Below are 18,922 nucleotides of genomic sequence, written 5' to 3' on the forward strand. Positions count from 1 at the left end.
ATTAATTTTATATACCAGTACAGGTTAATGGACACTTTTAGAAAGTTTCAAGTTGGAAAGGATCATAAAACTTTTTATAGATGAGGACATTGAGTATTAAATTGTTAAGAAAACCAAAGAATGCATATATATCAGTGGCTGGATCTTCTGCTCTGATTTCTACTTCTTTCCACTACAAAAATATCTTATGCAAGCTCTGATCATTACTGATGGTTCCTATCTTTAGAATCCACAAGTCCAAGAGGCTCAGATGCTCTGAAATTTGTAATCTTACTGCACTTTAAAAACACCCATTAAATATGTTTCCTAAAGGAAATCAACCCGGAATATTCATTGGAAGGACTGATGCTGAAGCTGAAGCTGAAGCTCCAATGCTTTGGCCACCTGATGTGAAGAGCCAACTCACTGGGAAAGACCCTGATCCTGGGAAAGATTGAAGGTGGGAGGAGAAGGGGACGACAGAGGATGAGATGTTTGCATGGCATCACCGGCTTAATGGACATGAGCTTGAGCAAGCTCCAGGATATGGTGAAGGACAAGGAAGACAGGCATGCTGCAGTCCATGGGGTCGCAAAGAGTCGGACATGACTGAGCCACTGAACAATATTATTCTGTGTAACTTGCATAAACTAATATTAAGCCTTATGAAAGTCCTCTGAAGTAGGTACAATACTTAGCTTCATTTTTATGTACAAGGATACAAACACAGAGATTGAAGTAACTCCCCCAAAGTCAACCAGCTAGCTGGTTAGTAGTGAAACTGAAATTCAACATCCCTGGAAGAGGAAATTGCAACCCATTTTTCTTGACTGAAAAAGCCTATGGACAGAGGAGCCTGGTGGTCTATAGTCCGAAGGGTCGCAAAGAGTCGGACAAGGCTGAGTGACTGAGCCTGCAGGCACATTGTGAATCAATAATCCTAACCATTATTATTACTGAATACCCAAATCACCTAAAAATGATTGTTTTAGAATTCAAAGGAAACTACATAATAATGAAAACCTGTGGTTACCCAGGTAAAAGAAATGTTACAATTCACTTGTTCTCACCCTTTATTTTTACAGTTGAAGACTCCTTCTGGAAGCAGAAGCTTTGAAAAAAATAAAGACACTCCCTGGGAATTCTACTTTTAGGAGAATCTAGACACTGGTAAATAGTGTAAACTGTTCTTTCCTTTCATCCCAAAAAATATCTTTTCTAATCCAACCTGAATCTTCCTTGCTGTTCAAAAGAGTGGAGGAAACTATTGTATATTGTCAATGAGATGAGTCAAAAATAGTATGTCACGCAGAACTCTGGTGCACCTAGTTGCTTTTATTTTATAGTAAGCCATAATTTGGTGCTAAAGACAATGATATAAACTTTGAAAAGTAAACCAACCTTAAAGATAGCTATTAGAAATATAGTCTGGTGAGAAAATGATCAATGTCCATTGGCTACTGTGTTTTGTCTTGATTTTGGTGACAAATTTTATAGTCTAACAAATGTATTCCCAGGTGGCACTAGTGGTAAGGAACTTGCCTGCCAATTCAGGAGACTCGAGTCGCTGTTTCGATCCCTGGATCAGGAAGATCCCCTGGAGCAGGGCACGGCAATCCTCTCCAGTATTCTTGCTTGGAGAATCCCATGGACAGAGGAGCCTGGCGGGCTACAGTACATAGGGTCACACAGAATCAGACAACTGAAGCGACGAATGTATATTTTGTGCTATCTTATTACTTGTGAAACATTTTTAAAAAAATTACACATGAAAGAATTGGTGTTGAGAATTTGCTTGCAGTTATACCACACTTTCTTGTAGTGTGAAAGTCTCTGCTTAATCAATACTACTACGACTACTAGGAGTAGTAGTAAATCTTAGTACAATGGGTATATTTATCTTAATGATTCAGTTGACAATGACCTCTTTCAGTGTGTGGGCAGATGTCTACCCTCACACTTTCAGAAGTATCCTTGAGCTCAGGGCAACAGTTTTGTGTTATAAACAAAAGGTGAGTGGTAGGAAAGAGGATGGAAATGTAAGGGGAAAGGGCATTTAAATTTATAGATTAAGGAATAGTGTGTACTCAGTCACTCAGTAGTGGCTGACTCTTTTGTGACCCCATGGACTGTAGCCCACCAGGCTCCTCTGTCCATGGGATTTTTTTAGGCAAGAATACTGGAGTTCTGGGTTGCCATTTCCTCCTCCAGGGGATCTTCCCGACCTAGCAATTGAACTTGCATCTGCTGTGTCTCCTACATTGCCCGTGGATTCTTTACCCACTGAGCCATCAAGGGAAATATAAAAGAAAGCCACAGCTAAGTAAGCAGAGCCCATTACTATTTGACCTTTTTATACAGTGACATAGTAATATTAATCTGTAACTACCTCCAGTGACCATAGTTTAATAGTTGCTTGCTGCTGCTACTACTAAGTCGCTTCAGTCGTGCCCGACTCTGTGCGACCCCATAGATGGCAGCCCACCAGGCTCCGCCATCCCTGGGATTCTCCAGGCAAGAATACTAGAGTGGATTGCCATTTCCTTCTCCATATAGTTGTTTAGCCAGTACTTAATGGAAATATATGTCCTTACTGATGCTTCCTCCTAATATCTTTGTTTGTAATAGTGTCACTTAAGTTGGTGGTTTGAGGAAAGAAAGAATTCTATAACTATCCAAATACATTGACTACTTTTGGTATTAATGTATCTGTGAGTTATCTTAAGCTAAGGAAATTAATGTGGTAATCAAAACATTACACTTTAATTTTGAAAACAGAGTAATGATTGTATGTTACATGTTTTTACTTGCTTTCTCTACTTATGTCTAAGCGAATTTTAACTTATGGATTATAAAGTCACAATAGTTATTAATCATTCATACATATTTTGCATGTGATCCATTTCTGTGTGTTATTTCAAATTTTACTCAGTTGAAGTTTCTTTTCTCACTGAACACATTTCTTTACACCTCAGTTCAGTTCAGTTCAGTCACTCAGTCGTGCCCGACTCTTTGTGACCCCATGAATTGCAGCACACCAGGCCTCCCTGTCCATCACCAACTCCCGGAGTCTACCCAAACCCATGTCCATCGAGTTGGTGATGCCATCCAACCACCTCATCCTCTGTCATCCCCTTCTCTTCAGAAATAAAGTTGTAACAGCAAATACAGTATTTATTATCTACCTAGAAAATTTTAGAAAATGGCACTTCTGAGAAAGTGAATGTCAGAATTCTAATCTTAAGGCATCAGAGACCAATTCATAAAGGGTTATTACCCACTTTTATTCCTTTCTTTGGTTGTAGAAAATGATTGAGGGGAATGAATGCTTTGTCTTCTTATGTTTAAATAAGTAATTATGACTTGTTAAGTGTTAGTTTCTCCGGCAGACTCTTTGTGATCTCATGGATTATAGCTCATCAGGCTCCTCTGTCCATGGAATTCTCCAGGCAAGAATACTGGAGTGGACAGCCATCCCCTTTTCCAGGGGATCTTCCCGACTCAGGGTTCTAACCCAGGTCTCCTGCGTTGCAGGCAGACTCTTTACTGTCTGAGTCACCAGGGAAGCCCAATTATGACTTATCACACTAAATATGGCTTGAATAAGGGGCAATGGTGAAAGAAATGTCCTGAAAAGTATATAGATTGTATACATATTCTTTACAACTCCACTATTTTTATTTCATTAACTAATTAATTTTTTAGAAACTTGAATCTTAATATACTTATTTTATGTTTTAGGTCAGGCTGTGGATGGCATGTGGAATCTAGTTTTCTGACCAGGGATGGAACCCATGCCCTTTGCATTCAGAATAAATGATCTTAACCACTAGACAGCCAGGGGAGTCCCTCTATTTTTATTTTTTATATTTAGCCAAAGACTTGGTTCTTACTAGATGCCCAGTAACAGTATTTATTGAATATTTGCTACATATTTGTTACCACCTGAGCACTTTATATTATCTCAGTTAAACACAACAGCAAGCTTATGAGGTAGATACTGCTGTCATCACTGTGCCATGTTTTACTGTTATCATTTCACATGAAGGTAAATGAAGACTAGAGGCATTCATTTAATAACTTGTTCAGAGTCACTGTACTAGTAACTACCATTGCTGACGTTAGACACCAAAGCAGAATGATTCTTGAACCCACGTTCTTATTCACTACACTAGAATCAATGAATCTGTGAATGAACAAATTTCTGAAAGGCAATAATGAGCTCCTCTAATTTCTCTCTGTATATAACATAGCACTAAAGCTAAGCTTTAGTAAATGGTAAATGACTGAATCTAAAATTAAAAGGTGAATTCGTGCTCAGAAACAATAGATGGATTATGTGAATCACTGGTTCTCTGAACTTCATAATGTTTAGAATCAAATGGGATGACTTAAAGAACACACTGTCTTTGGAACCACCAGTGAACTGTCTCATTCTGTAATTCACAGGTATGGTTCAGAATATCGCACTTTCAAACACATACGCCTAAATTTTTCTGATGCTTATCCACGTCTGATGCCACTGATTTAGTCACTCTCTCCATTTTTGTCAGGCACAAACTTGACTACACTATTTCTTCCATTTGGACAATGTCTCATCACTTCTCTTGCTCTGATTAAGTGATGCCTGAAATGCAGAACAACGCACATTTTTCTCCCCACCAAGCCTAGGAGAACTGGATGGGTATATTCAAGCTGTCTGTTAGGCCAGTGCATAGGGTGTGTCGACAGACTAAATGAGTCTGAATGCCCCTTTACTACTTTCCGGCTGTGTGAGCCTTGGGCAAAGAGTGTTTCCATTTCGGGTCTCACCTTTCCAATAGGTTTCAACAAAAATTCCAATAAATATGCTCCTTTTATTAAAGAAACATGTGCTAAAAAGAAGGAAAACATTACAAATTTCAAAGTCCTGCAGCTGGTGAGATTTCTTAAAGCAAGAAACAATGATATTATATACCTGAAGCTCACTAGAGTTTGGGATAAGGGACATACATATCTGTATTTATAGTTTACCTGTTTGGTACATAGTTTAGTTCTAAATCTTAGAAGATCATTGAATCTTTGGTTTATTAACAGGATGATAGCTGAAGAACTTCATTAAGTCATCCAAGGCCTAACAGTCTTCAAGGATGTTAAGTTTGTTAATGATTCCTGAGTAGTCTACTGGGTAATGGGTTTGGGTTTTTGTATCTTTGAATCTCCAGTTTTAATTTAGAAAACCTCATTACTCTTGTTTTTGAACAAACTCCCCAGGGACTTTCATGGCAGTCCAGTGGTTAAGACTCCACACTTCTAATGTAAGGGGGCACAGGTCTGAACCCTGGTCCAGGAACTAAGATCCCACGTGTTGTGCAGCCTGGCCAACAAACAAACAAACCAAAAAAACTAACTTTCCAGCTTTCATAGCTATCTGTGGAAACATGATAACTATGTGGGTGAAAGTTCTTGAACAATGTGTCACTGGGCCACAGCCATTCTACTTTCAAACTTGCAGCCTACAGGTCTCTCTTGTTCCCTGCAGGCCCTGGTGTGGCTTCTGTTTGCTGCTTGACAGCTAATATGTCCACCTTTGAAGTGGCTAGTCCAGAAATTAGTGTTTGTCTTGATTAAATGGAGTCACAAGATATATCAACATCCATGTAAACAGTATAATTTAAGTATTTCAGACAAAGTAGCCTAAATAATTTTAAGCACACAAGCGTATGTGACATTAATAATCTCTTGTTAAACTAAATGATATCTTTTCTTTCCTAGCTCCTATAGTAGCAAAAGTGGTCAAAATGAGATGATAAGCACAATTAGAGAGTTCCCTTGCTGAATTATTATGTTCCTCTATCTGAAATACAAAGAAAGTGCGCAAAGAATAAACATGTTAGAGACTGCAGATTATTTTTATTTGTGTAAATAATGGTATTGAAGATTCAAAAGTACATATTTCCATTCAATACTGCAAACATTTTCTTTTCACCCACTCTTGGGTCAATAGGATGCAACTTTGTTCCAGACTTTGATGTTCAACTGTACTCTGATTTCCAGCATTTATATGCAGCACTGATTTCTCCATTTAATGCAATATCCATAATCATACTCAATATCATCACAAAATGGTTTACATATTCCTTTCACGTCTTGGCATCTCTTTAATCTATACTTTGGTTCAAGTTCACTTCTGGCTGCAATCAAGAAAGACATCTTAGACATCAATCTAATTTTTCATAGGGGGGACTTTTTACTCAAGGGTAAAAGAAAACCTGTTCTAGTCATGAGATCATGTGCATAGGAGATGGAGTGTTTGAGATGTAAAATTGTTTTATAACACAATTTACCAGTTATTTCCAACAATAAACAAGATAAAAACACTTTACTTATATATACCTTTTACCTTATCTTACAGCTCACATCAGTATTAAACTTCAGGTGGCTCCTAGGGGCTCCTGCTCTCCTTTTTTTCTTATTTTATTATTAAGAGCAGATTGACTTTCCCAGACTTTCGTTAAGATGGTGTTTATAGTTCTTAAAAAGCCTATAATTTTCATTTTCATGTTTTCTCATTTTTAAAAACCTATTCTTATTTCTTTACAGTATCATTTGTTCAATACTTTGTCAATTCCAGATCTTACTCTTAATTGAAATTGTTTTCATTATACCAGAGCAAATGGATATGTTCCTACAAACATCTACATAACACAATTTTGTACTTCATTATACGTATTTTTCTTGAACATTTGTTGCAATACTTTACTGTTGCAGCCAAAATATAAACCCTTATATAAGAGTTATGGTTTCTTCTGATTCTTTGTTGTCTCTTACTTGATATATATATATTCTGGAACACAGTAGGCATGAAAATACTCATACAGTAATTTATTAAAAACTAAAACATTTATAGATGCACATAGAAAAACAGTTTTGTTGTACATTAAGTATTTAGTAGAAAGTGGAGCCCCCCCGATAGCCTCCTAGTTTGTTGTGAGTCATTTGGGACAATGCAGAGAAAGAAGTTTTGAGATTCCAGATTCACAGCTTTGTATTCCTACATTAAATTATATTAAACAGAAGCAAATATTTTTGGTACTTTAAGATTTTATTTTTCTTAAAAATTCAATTTAAAAAGCCAGTTGTAAAGCAATGAATGCTTTAGAAGATACTTTGATGGTCAAGCTTATTTCTTTTCCTTCACTTACTTATTTATCTTGGATAAATCATCCACTCATCTGCTCTACAGAATGTAATAAACATAGCTACCACACATACATTTTGAACATTAAATATTGCATATGTGTGTGTCAGAAAAAATACAGTAGAATAATGCGTTAAAATTTCCCATCCCTCCAGGCCATCACAGAGCTCCAGACTAGGCTCCTTGTACCACACAGCAACTTCTCACCAGCTGTCCATCTTACACCTGATAGTGTGTGTGTGTTGATGCTCCTAGCTTTCTGAAAATCTTTTGCCAGGGTATTACTTTTTAAACTAATCAATATTCCTGAGACCTTAATATCTTGTCAATCCGTCAAATCCATGTTGATTAAAATATATTAAATTCATTTTCTAGTCTTCATAACAACCTCACAAAGAATATATTGTTGTCATGCTCATTTTGTAGATGAGGAAAAGGAAAATAGAGTAATTAAATAGATGACTCAAGGTCAACCTAGAAATAGTGAATTATTTTGCCAGGGTTTGTATTTAGGGTAATTGAGTTTCTTGTGATATCCTGCTCAGTTTAAGAGGTGATCTTTAAACATAGACCAGACCTTAATGAACCTGGAAAGTTTGAGCGGTGTTCCTTCTTATGAGCTGGAAATTCACAAGACCAGTCTTGGTCTGTCACTTATATATTCTAACCGTTAAGTGCAGTATTTTAAAGGAATTTTTAGGAGAAAGTTAATGTCTTTAAGATGATTTTTTGCTCAGATATATCAAGATTAAAAATTTTGGAAACCAGCAAAATATATAAGTCCTAAACTAGTAATAAATACAGCTCTGTGGTTTGAGAACAATATTGAGAAAAATACTTTTTGATAGAAGAAATCATTGTAATAAACAAGATAATCTTGGGAAAACAAGAAGAAAGGATATTCAGGGATGAAAGACTAGAGGCCATGGCATCCAAGAGACTATTAAAATGGGGAAGTCAGTTAATGATTGTCAATATAGTGACCAATCCCAGCCACATGTAGAATTCCAGCAAGATGAAGAGTTAAAATAGGCCTTTGGATTTGCTTTTAAGAAGACATTTATAATATTAGCAAGATGATTTTCAGTTAGTTGATACAGGTAAATGTATTGGAGAGAAGAGTAGACAAGATTTGACAGAGTGGAGGCTATGAGTCTGGGCTGCTTTTCAAGAATTTTGGTCAAGAATAGAAAGAGATAGATTAGAAAATAGCTTATAGGAAAAAAAAAAACTCGTAAAATTTGACTAACTCTACTTTTAACATATCCGCAATCTTACCATTCCTCACTGTCTTTCTTTTTCTTTTTTTTTGGTTACCACCCTGGACCAAGCTATCACTATATGCAACCATATTATTTCAATACCTCCTAATCATGAAAGCACTTCAGAGATGTCTTTTTAAAACAAAATTCAAAGAGTGTTTTTCCTCTGGCTAAAATCCACTGGCTTTCTCTCAGAATAGAAGGCAAGATCCTTTCTAGTTCCTGCAAGGCTCCGACTAATCTGTATGTACATTTCCTTTCTGACCAGCTCACCTAGGACTCTCCTCCTAAGTCACCCTTGCCCAGCCAGCCTTGCCTCAATGGCATTTCTCACAAATCTCAGGGATGTTACTATGATCACATCTTTGCCTTTTTCATTTTTTTGCTCTAATCTCAACTTCTTAATAAGGGACCCCTGAAAAATCCTTTTAAATTACTACAGCCCAACAGCATTTTGGGGTCCCTACCTCTGTTTACTTTATTACCTTCTAATATAATTTGCTTATATATTATGTGTACTGTTTGTATTTTTCTCTACCTCTAAAATATGGCTCCACAAATATAGGGATTTTTGTGTTGTTTATTGATGTGTCCCAATCTTATCACATTAAGGCTGACACACAGTAGGTTCTCAACGAGTATTTATTGAATTGGTAAACAAATGAGGGCGTGAGGAAGGAGAATCTAACTCACTTATTGTCAGTATTATGAGTTGATGTTGATCTTCTTGGGGGCAGATCCCCTGTGCTATTTATTTTTTAACTCTATCAAATTGAATAGTACTTAACAGTCAAGTTTGTAAACAATAAATGAGTGCCTTAAGACAGAAGCTGTAATTTTTTTAATCTTCAAATCTAAAACCTATGACATCATACCTGGGAAGAAACAAGTCATTAATCAGATGCTGTCTAAATAAATCACTAATTGGAATTAGATTTTGTTCTTGCCCAAGGACATTGAGGTGAAATAAATTCTGAGATAGATTGGGTTTGAATGCATGATATCAGGACTGGATGGTAATTCTTCTTTTCCTAGTCCTGCCCTTGAATTTGATGTTTTCAACATGATGCTTTTAACTGAATTTAACTGAAGTGTTATTGAGCTACTGAATAACAGCAAAAATATCCGATACCCTGTGGTGTCTATTTCATCAAGGCCAATTGGGACTTACAGGAAACTAAAAATAAAGGGAAATACATAATGTCATGGAAACTTAGATTCTGGGCCAAAGGAGGAGAAAATGTAAACTTTCAGCTCTGGAGAGCTAACTAATTTGAGATTATTTAGCTGTTTGGCCAATAAATGTAATGAAAATTACAGTGCATGAGCAAGAAAGTTACCAGAAATCTACCCCATTTATAAGCATATTTCCTTTTTTGCTAATAAATTCTGAAGACAATATGAATAATCTGTGACATCTCTTTCTTTTTAAGGAAACTGGCTGTAGAACTTCACTAAATTCTAGAGAATTTTCAGTTTATATCACATGCAATTAAAAGATTTCTGCAGGGAAGAATATTAATTTCATACTTGATACCCATGGGTTTACCTTCTTCAAGATTATCACATTTTTTTCCTTGTTCTGAAGGCAGAGGCTGGCAGCTTGAATATACACGGGATTAAACAAGGAGAGACCAAATAAAAACTTTAGATGGTTTCGGTTTTCTCTATCTGGAACTGAAAGATGGACTTGCTACTAGCACAGGCTACTGCATGTTCAGAAATGCCTCAAATGTCTTCTAAGAAACCTCTCACCATCTACCATTTCTTGCTGGTCACTAAAAAACTCAATTCTTATTTGTTCCATATTAATAGTATACTAGGCTTCTCAATTCTATTTTACAGGTTTTGAGGTAATGATGACCCAGTATCTGGTGGTAAATAATACTTAAACTTTCACCTCAAGCATTTAATTTTACTAATATCCTTCTTCATGTGGCTGATATATTTACTGTTCAAAAGTTAGGCTAATATTTTTTCTGGAGTCATCAATGTATCATCATTTCTAGCTCATTTGTAATGGCATTCTTTTTAAAAGAAATCATCAATAGATACTTGTTCTCATAAATATCTAATTTGTTCTCATAAAAGCAAATAGATATTTGTTTTTATAAAAAACATAGATATTTGGTCTCATAAAACATAGGAAGTTTATTGGTTATCTGAAAACACCGCTGATTTTTTTGGTTTCTATTTCTATCTTTACATATCTGTGAGAAAGAATGCTTAATTATAAACAAACGACTCTAAACCATGAGTGATTTTGCACCCTAAAGGAGATATTTAACAATGTAGATAGACATTTTTGGTTGTCACAATTAGGGGAAAGGGTGCTATTGGCATCTGATGATAGAGACTTGGAGTGGGGAGAAAAATCTTGTTGCTAAAGACAGAGTTCAGGACAGCTGCCACAACAAAGAATTGTCTGGATTAAAATATCAATAGTGCTAAGGTTGAGAAAGCCTTTTGAAATGAATGTTGTAAAAATACTTTTGAAGATATTTACACCACAAGGCAACATAATTAAACAGTCTATTTTAAGTTATTAAAATGTGAAAGAGTGCAGGTAAGCCTCTAATGTATGCCTAGCAAACAATTGTTTCCTAATGGGAGCTCATGGGCTTCCCTGATAGCTCAGCTGTTAAAGAATCACCTGCAATGCAGGAGACCCTGGTTCAATTCTTGGGCCGGGAAGATCCACTGGAGAAGGGATAGGCTACCCACTCCAGTATTCTTGGGCTTCCCTTGTGGCTCAGCTGGTAAAGAATCCGCCTGCAATGTGAGAGACCTGGGTTTGATCCCTGGGTTGGGAATATCCTCTGGAGAAGGGAATGGCTACCCACTCCAGTATTCTGGCCTGGAGAGTTCCATGGACTACAGTCCATGGGGTCACAAAGAGTCAGACATGACTTCCAATGGGAGCTCATGTTTATTAAAACAATTATTTTTAAAAAATAAATTCAACTTTAAAATAAAATTAAAACTAAAAATTATATGGAAGAAATATATCTAGAAATTTTTATCTAAATAGGGAAAAATGATTTTCCATGCATTTTCCAGTAATAGATAATGTTCAGTATGCACGTAGACCCTTAGATCTCGTATTTGCATTTAGAATATGGGAGGAGACACAATGGTAAAAATATCAAGAGAGTAGCTAGGGCCTAGAAATATTTGTATCCTTCTGAGTCCAAGTCCGGTACATAAGTCTCCACTCAATAGATTTCTTTTTTCTTTAGTTGAATGATCAAAGGATTATTTATTTTAGGAGGAAGGGAAATTTCTGTTTTATTATTCTGTTGTGGTATTGATGATTTCTTTTAAAAAGAATTCTGAGTTGATACAACTTACTAAATTTTATTCCTAAAAGCATAAAAGAAGAAGAATTTGCATGTTTTGAGTAGAAAATGTATGATATGTATGCATTGTTGAGAGGACTGTGGGGAAAACTACTGTTGGACCTTCAGAGGAGGTAGTGAGAGGAAGTCGGGCAGAATGGAGCTGAAGGTGGAAGATCCCACCTCCTTCCATCTGCTGCCTGTGTCTCCTCAGACAGGCTCACCTCTCAGGATGGAGGAGCTGAGTTCAGCTGTTAGTCATAGTTTCTGACTTCCTAGGTCAGAATTCTCTTTTATGAAATTATTTTCTTCCTTTCACACTCCCTCTTCATTCTCCTGATACAGGTTTTTTCTTCACTATATAAACAAATGGGTAGAAACTAGAGTGATTGTGACTTTCCTCTGCTCTTCTGTTCTTACACTCTCCCATTCTCTTACTCCACCTCTGTCTCTCTCAGGAGACGCTTGAGAGATCTGTATCTCACATTCAGTGGATTTATACTTCTTTCCATGGGATAGTCTATAAACACCATTTAATAATAAAATAACAGCAGATCTCCATGGAGGAATGTATCTCAGAAATAAGATGGGTCACTACCTCTGACCTAGGGTTTCTTCCAACATTGTTTATGCCAACTAGCACAGGGCATATAGAAATGTGAATAGTTCTTGAAGAACTTGCGTAAAATAAATCATGCTTGTTTCTGGTACCCAGAGATCAAGAGAAAATAAAAGGCACCAGATGCGTGTGTGACATAGAACCACTTCTGAATGGTTCATTATTAAATTTTATTTAATTCTTTGTGCACGATAGTGATACACAGGCCTGGAAGGATGTACAGAAAGGCTGTGAAGGAAGACAGTAATACTGGTCCCTTCTTCTTGGAGCATGTGTTTCTTTCTTTTCTTCTGGCATCTTTACTTCTGCAAGCAGCAATGAGTTCCAGGTCTTATGCAGTAAGCAATCCTAACTTCAGATATATGGCACTCAGCTTTACATCGACCGTTACCTTTTATGCACTCTCTCCTCATATCCATGCTACCATAGTGTGGAAATCTTTTTCTTGCTGTAAGAGGGAAACAGTGACTGAAATTAGCAATCTAACTATGACACACTCATATTTTAAAAGGAGAATATCTGAGAAGCAAAAGAGCATGTGATGTGGAATTCACTCAGTCATGTCAGACATGGGGTTGTGTCATGACCCCGTAGACTGTTTCTTGCCAGTTTCCTCTGTCCATGGAATTCCCCAGGCAAGAATACTGGAGTGGGTTGCCATTCCCTTCTCTAGGGTATCTTCCCTACCCAGGGATCGAAACCGGCTCTCCTGCATTGTAGGCAGACTCTTTACCATCTGAGCCACCAGGAAAGCCTGCAAAAGAGCATAGAATAGGACAAAAGAAGAAGCCTCCTTCTAATTTATGACTGTGAAACTCTTACTGAGGAAGTTTAAGTGAATGCACTGTCCTTTGATGGAAGGTAAATCCTGGAAATCAAAAAGTGTATTGGACTGCAGTTAGGTGTGCCAACTTGCTTTTTTACAAGTGACTGAATAGCAACAGTAGGATAGTTCCAAGTAACAATAAAAGTCCACATAATTTATCTCTTACCCTTACACACATTTAGACTGAACACAATGGAGCAAAGCACAGTAATTGTGCTTTGTGAATTCTCCTTCTAGAGATTTCTATTGCAGCTTGATTTCACTTCTTTTTTTTTTTAATGAAAGGAGACGCAATGTTAGACAGTTTGTCTGAATTTCTACAACTCTGTTGTATATCTTGAGATTTACTTCCCCCTAAAGAAATGAACTTCTACATATGTTTAATGTCAGCATTTATTTTTTAAAAAAGAAGAGTGAGTAAAATATGGGTTCATTTTTGGCCATAACATGATTTTTAACAGCATGGGAGAATCCTAAATTTTAAGGTCAGGCTTAAATATTTACTGTATATTCATGGCATGAAAGCAAATAAATCTTGCCACTAGTTTTTGTCATTAATTAAGGTTTGGTGTCCAATAATTCCTTTAAAGTCCAGGTCTTTCGGTCTAGATATTCTGTCTATATTTCCAACAGTTGGTGGTGAGTGGTGATACTTATCAGTGGGTCCATAGACTTGGAAATTCTTTATCTATATTTTTGGTATAAATAGCTGGTATAAAACCTAGCTCTTCTATTAAAAATTAGCTGTCTTCTCACTATTACTGAGGCAATGCAGACTATGACACAATTCATAGTCAAAAAAGTTACTCTGCACAGTTTACAAACTAACTTCTAAGTATCATTATTCATTCAATAATTTTAGGGGAGTTATTATTATCAAGCCCATAAATGATTTGCCAGTGATAGAAACTTGAATTACGCTCATTTTGACAAGATTTCTGTCACATTTAACCCCATTGTCCAATATGCCATCCTAAACTGACCACATCCCTTTTTCTCCCCTTGTTTTATTTAACTTTTCTAAAAATACTATTGTTTTCTTTTTCCTGATTCTCACCTCTACATATGAGTATTCCCCAAGCTTGTGTCCCTGGATCACTAATACTCATCGTTGCAAGCATCCATCTATTTATTAAACTGTTAAGTTCACTTCCTATCAAACTCTGTGACAGCTCCCAGGGCAGAATTTCTCATCCTAAGAACTATGGACCCTTTGGACACTCCTTTGCTGTGGGATGTGATCCTATTCAGTGAAGGATATTTAGCAGTATGCTTGGCCTCTACCCATTAGATGCCAGTAGTACCAGTAGTACAAACTAAAAAGTCTCTAGACACTTCCTAAGGTCTCCTTGGCGGCAAAACTGCCCTTCATTGAAAACCACTGTTCTACATAAAGAACAAACCTGTGAACACCAAGCAGGGAAAGGGGAGAGGATGAGTTGGGAGATTCGGATTGACACATATACACTACTATGCATAAAATAGATAACTAGTGAGCACCTGCTGTATGTCACAGGGAGCTCAATGCTCTGTAGTGACAAGGCGGGGTGTATGTATACGCATTAGGATTCACTTTGCTGTAGAGCAGAAACTAACACAACATAGTAAAGCAACTAAATTCCAATAAAAAATAAAAAAATAAATCAGTATGTCCTTGGGGAGAAAAGAGGAAAGAAAATCACTATTCTAGCAATGTGGTGATAAGCCAAAAGTATATTGTCTCTGTCCTTAGATACACTGTCCAAATACTATCTTCTCTCTGAAATTTCTGTAGATCAATTTCAAGAAAGTCATCTCTCTATTGCTCTCACAGATTACTTCATAGCGTCATTCATCCGGCATCTAGAATTTTCACATGTTAGGGAATTCCTTTAAACAATATATAAAACTCTACTTAATATTTTAAGCTACAAACATGCATGACATCTCCTAAAGTATCTATTCAACCCATAATTTGTTTTTGTTTTCACCGACTTGCTATCTTATTTCTTAGACTATCATTAACCTTCTTGAAAACAGGGGAAAATCATGATTACCATTTTTTGTACAAAGCTATACCGTCCTATATCCAAAGTAAATGGCAGACTTAAATAAAAGTGATTGTTAGCAATAACAGAATTTTGAACTTGAGCCTTTATAACCTCTAGAAAATGAAGAGGAAAGCTAAGTGACTTCAGTGGAAATTTCTCTGCCTGGAAAATGTAAGGATTTTTTTCTAAACACTTTTTCATCTGTAACTGTTGGAGTGGAAAAGAATGAGTTTTTGTATCTCAATTTTGAGTAAGAATTTTCACCATCTGAAGGTGATATACAAAAAAACAACTGAGGAACTCTAGAGTCATATATAAGACATTTAATTTTATCCAGCTTAGTTCAGCCACCATATGTTGGTTAACTACAAGGTGAAACATAACATTCTTATTGCTTTATTATTGTCTAAAATATCTAATTTTCAAATATACATTTTCTAATTTTATGAAGAAAATATGTATCTTGATATATTTCTTTTACTTTTATTTTTATTACTAATGATGGAATTTCTCTAAAAGTTTGGTACATGTGTAATTAACAATAATAATGGTCTCACTTTGAAACTACAAGAAAAAATATACAAAAAGTTAATATAACTGATGTTGTAATCTATGCCACCGTATCTCCTCAAGTGGTATGTAATTTCTAAGTCTACAGAACACATAACTGAAAATTTGTTGATAAATTAATGAATAATATTAGCCATTATTAGGAGCACTTGATATCAATAAAACATAAAAACACTTGCCATAGTGATCTACCAATTTTAGCTAATGTTGAAATTAAAAGAATAAATTTAAAAAGATTTATCCCATGTTAAAAGCTATATGAATCTGTATAGAATTTCTTTTTGGTCCTTTATAGATATGGAAAAAATTCAGAGATCTTTTTTCTAATAAGTTTTGAATGGAGTTAGAGGAAGTTATTTCCTTAGTTAAATTAACAATTGATTGTATGATTTTGTCACTTTCCTGATGTTTTGCCCCTATATAAAATTTGCTCACTTATAACCTTTAAAAGATAATTTATCAGTTTTATTATGTGAAAATTTTTTATGAAATGACAAAAATGAAAATTGTCACGATGGACTTTATAATCTTCATAAAGAAAGAATAAGTTAATTCATTCTCGTACATCTCTATTACAATTTCCACTTGTCCTAAAAATGTCAACTTCTTACTACAAAAGAATATTTTCCTGAGAGAGTGAATTGAGCCCAATTTCAGTGCCAGTAGTATAAATTGGGCAGATTTGAGCTCACTCTTTCACTTTAAACTAAACTCTTTAAGGAGAAGGGAAAACTCAATGATCTCTCCAACTCCAAAATTTACTATTTCTGTACAATTCATACTTACACATTAATTCAGGAGAAGAGAATCTTGTTATATACCTGATGTGAAGAGATAATCCTTGAGGGGGAAAATCTCATGAAAAATATAGCTCATGTACAAGTTATTACACTCAACATTCATGTGATCTTAAGAAAGGCCAACAAGGGACATTATTTGCCTGTAGTACCAAGGAGAGAATATTAAGAAAGCCTTCCTAGACTGGAAGTAGACTGAAATAGCTTAAAAAGAAGAAAAAGGTAAATAGTTCTTTCTCTTATACTGCAGCATCTACCACTTACTAGTTGATTATGTAAAAGAATATGTTTTTCAGCAAGAATCGACTCTGTTTCAGGATGAAGGTGATGAGACTAATGAATTGATCTTGCAGATATTTCACATTTTTTATTTTGAAATTATTTTAGATTTATGGAAGAGTTGCAAAGATAAGAGAGACCAACTTCCCTTAGGGTACTATCTCACTTACCCATGGTATACTTATCAAAACTAAAAAATTAATATTGCTGTAATACTATTAATTAAACTACATATTTTATTCATATTTCACCAGTTTTCCCACTATTGTCTTTTTTTCTGTTCCAGTGTTCAATCTGGAGTACCACGCTGCATAACCATAAAAATCTTTTAATCCTTATATTATTACTATACGTTTAACAAGGAAAAACTGATGCTTCCTCAAATTCATTAGCACAAGTATGCCCATAACCATTTCTATGTTACCTGGTAGAATTGTGACCCCAAAGAGTAGGATAAAGAAAAAGAGATGAATCTTCATGGTAAAAAGTATCTTAGGGAAAAAAGGGCCAACAGGTCTTCTTTTTCAAGTCAAGTGTTTTCAAATAAGGAAACAGAGAAATCTTTTATTTATAGATTCTCTTGGGAAGTGGTTTTAACTACTGAGGCTTACCAATAGCAAGAACATTTGTATGCTTGATTGAATAGTGCTATGTTCAAAGAACAGGGTCACAAAAATCATTATTAAATTTTTTCATAAAAGTAAAACCTACTTGTGTTACCCTAAATAGACTCTCATGAAAATACAATCTTTAAGGAACTTCAAAGGATATGTGTTTGGATTGCTAAAACAATCCAAAGTAAAAACATGATAGTAATACAAATCCTCTATTACATGTTACATATAATGCTAAATATTCTAATGCTCTTAGTATTAAATTATATCTCAATGTCTGAATTACAGGATTTTAGCTAAAGTGTAAAGGAATTAGAGTTAAAAGTTTCTATTGATATCTTTTCGGTTAACAGATGAAATCAATGAGAACTAGGGACAGAGGTTGAATGACATTTCGATTCACATAATGTGTAATTATTTAAATTAACATGATCATTCTGGAGTCGCTAATGAGTATGGAAAATTACATAATAGGTTTTTAAGTATGAAATGAATTTCATATAATAAATCATCTGATTTCACAATTCTAGGTTCAATGGTTTTAATTCTATTTATGGAACTAGAGGTGATTTCTGATCCAATTTGCACACTGCCCAGGTCTATTACTTCATATATGTGAGAAAGAGCTGCAAGTATTACATAGCATGCAGAGCAATTAATTGATTCTATCCTATCACAGAGTCAAGAGAGTTTCTAGGATACTTTAGTTACATCTCAATCCCCTAGAGGGCTTATTAAAAACAGATTGCAAGACCCCACCTCAGCATCTCTGATTTAGTAGGTCTAAAATGGAGACTAACAAATGCATTTCCAACAAGATCCTGGTATGCTAATACTGCTAAAAGCCTCCACATATTACTCTAGGAAACTGGATCCATACACTCTACAAAACATCAGAAAAGCAAAACAGAGAGTCAGATTCTGTGTCATAGTTTGGTAAAGAATGTGAAGCTGCTTGGAGAGTCTAATCAAATCATCTCATGTTGCTGTTAAAAAAAATCACAGATTTAAAGAATGCATCCCCTTCCACTAACCTCACCACAACATTAACAGGCTCCTGAATCTTAATAGATGAGTATAGATAAAAGAACGACAAGCGTTAGAATATTTAAGAATGAATCTCTAGGAAATTCGAAAACAACAAAAGAGACCAAATGTGAAAGTTTCAATCAGAGACACTTTCAAAAAGGCCTGACCTATTTTCTCCAATAACTCTTAAGTTATTTAAACTTTTCTAACCACTGTCCTGTCAATCTGCTGATAATAGGGATGAGATGAATAAATTATTATGAGATGTGAAAGACATACAAGATTCCATAGATGAATGATAGGCAATGAGGAAGGATACTGTAGATCAAGGGTCTTCCTTATCCTATTCACTCGCCAGACAGGTCAAAGAAACCCTAAACACTCTTGCTCTGAAAACAA

At 35.5% G+C, this 18,922-nt stretch overlaps 2 protein-coding genes and 1 long non-coding RNA gene across 3 annotated transcripts in view; 1 reads left to right on the forward strand and 2 right to left on the reverse strand.

The window, feature by feature from the left end:
• LOC145516486 (uncharacterized) overlaps positions 1-18,922 on the forward strand; it is a 42,799-nt gene that overhangs the window by 9,284 nt on the left and 14,593 nt on the right. Inside the window, exon 2 of the long non-coding RNA XR_014061423.1 lies at positions 1,065-1,149. This is a non-coding gene — a long non-coding RNA (uncharacterized LOC145516486). The remainder of the gene's footprint in view (positions 1-1,064; positions 1,150-18,922) is intronic.
• On the reverse strand, positions 6,019-6,171 carry LOC145517087 (beta-defensin 110-like). Its single transcript, XM_081519347.1, has one exon. The coding sequence runs from the start codon at positions 6,169-6,171 to the stop codon at positions 6,019-6,021; it is 153 nt and encodes a 50-aa protein (XP_081375473.1).
• Positions 12,678-17,359, reverse strand: LOC145516485 (beta-defensin 110-like). The gene is made up of 2 exons (XM_081517721.1): positions 17,305-17,359; positions 12,678-12,826 (listed from the first exon to the last, which is right to left on the reverse strand). Exons 1-2 carry the CDS (start codon positions 17,357-17,359, stop codon positions 12,678-12,680), a joined length of 204 nt encoding a protein of 67 aa, XP_081373847.1.

The sequence above is a fragment of the Giraffa tippelskirchi genome, chromosome 8 (assembly GCF_054371585.1).
Source record: "Giraffa tippelskirchi isolate mGirTip1 chromosome 8, T2T-mGirTip1v1.2.pri, whole genome shotgun sequence".
In the NCBI taxonomy this organism is placed as follows: domain Eukaryota; kingdom Metazoa; phylum Chordata; class Mammalia; order Artiodactyla; family Giraffidae; genus Giraffa; species Giraffa tippelskirchi.

Coding starts and splice junctions, on each gene's coding strand:
- LOC145517087 (XM_081519347.1), bottom strand. CDS start 6,171: ATGTCTTTCTTGATTGCAGCCAGAAGTGAACTTGAACCAAAGTATAGA.
- LOC145516485 (XM_081517721.1), bottom strand. CDS start 17,359: ATGAAGATTCATCTCTTTTTCTTTATCCTACTCTTTGGGGTCACAATT. Junction 12,827..17,304: donor TGGGGTCACAATTCTACCAG/GTAACATAGAAA, acceptor TCCCTCTTACAG/CAAGAAAAAGATTTCCACAC.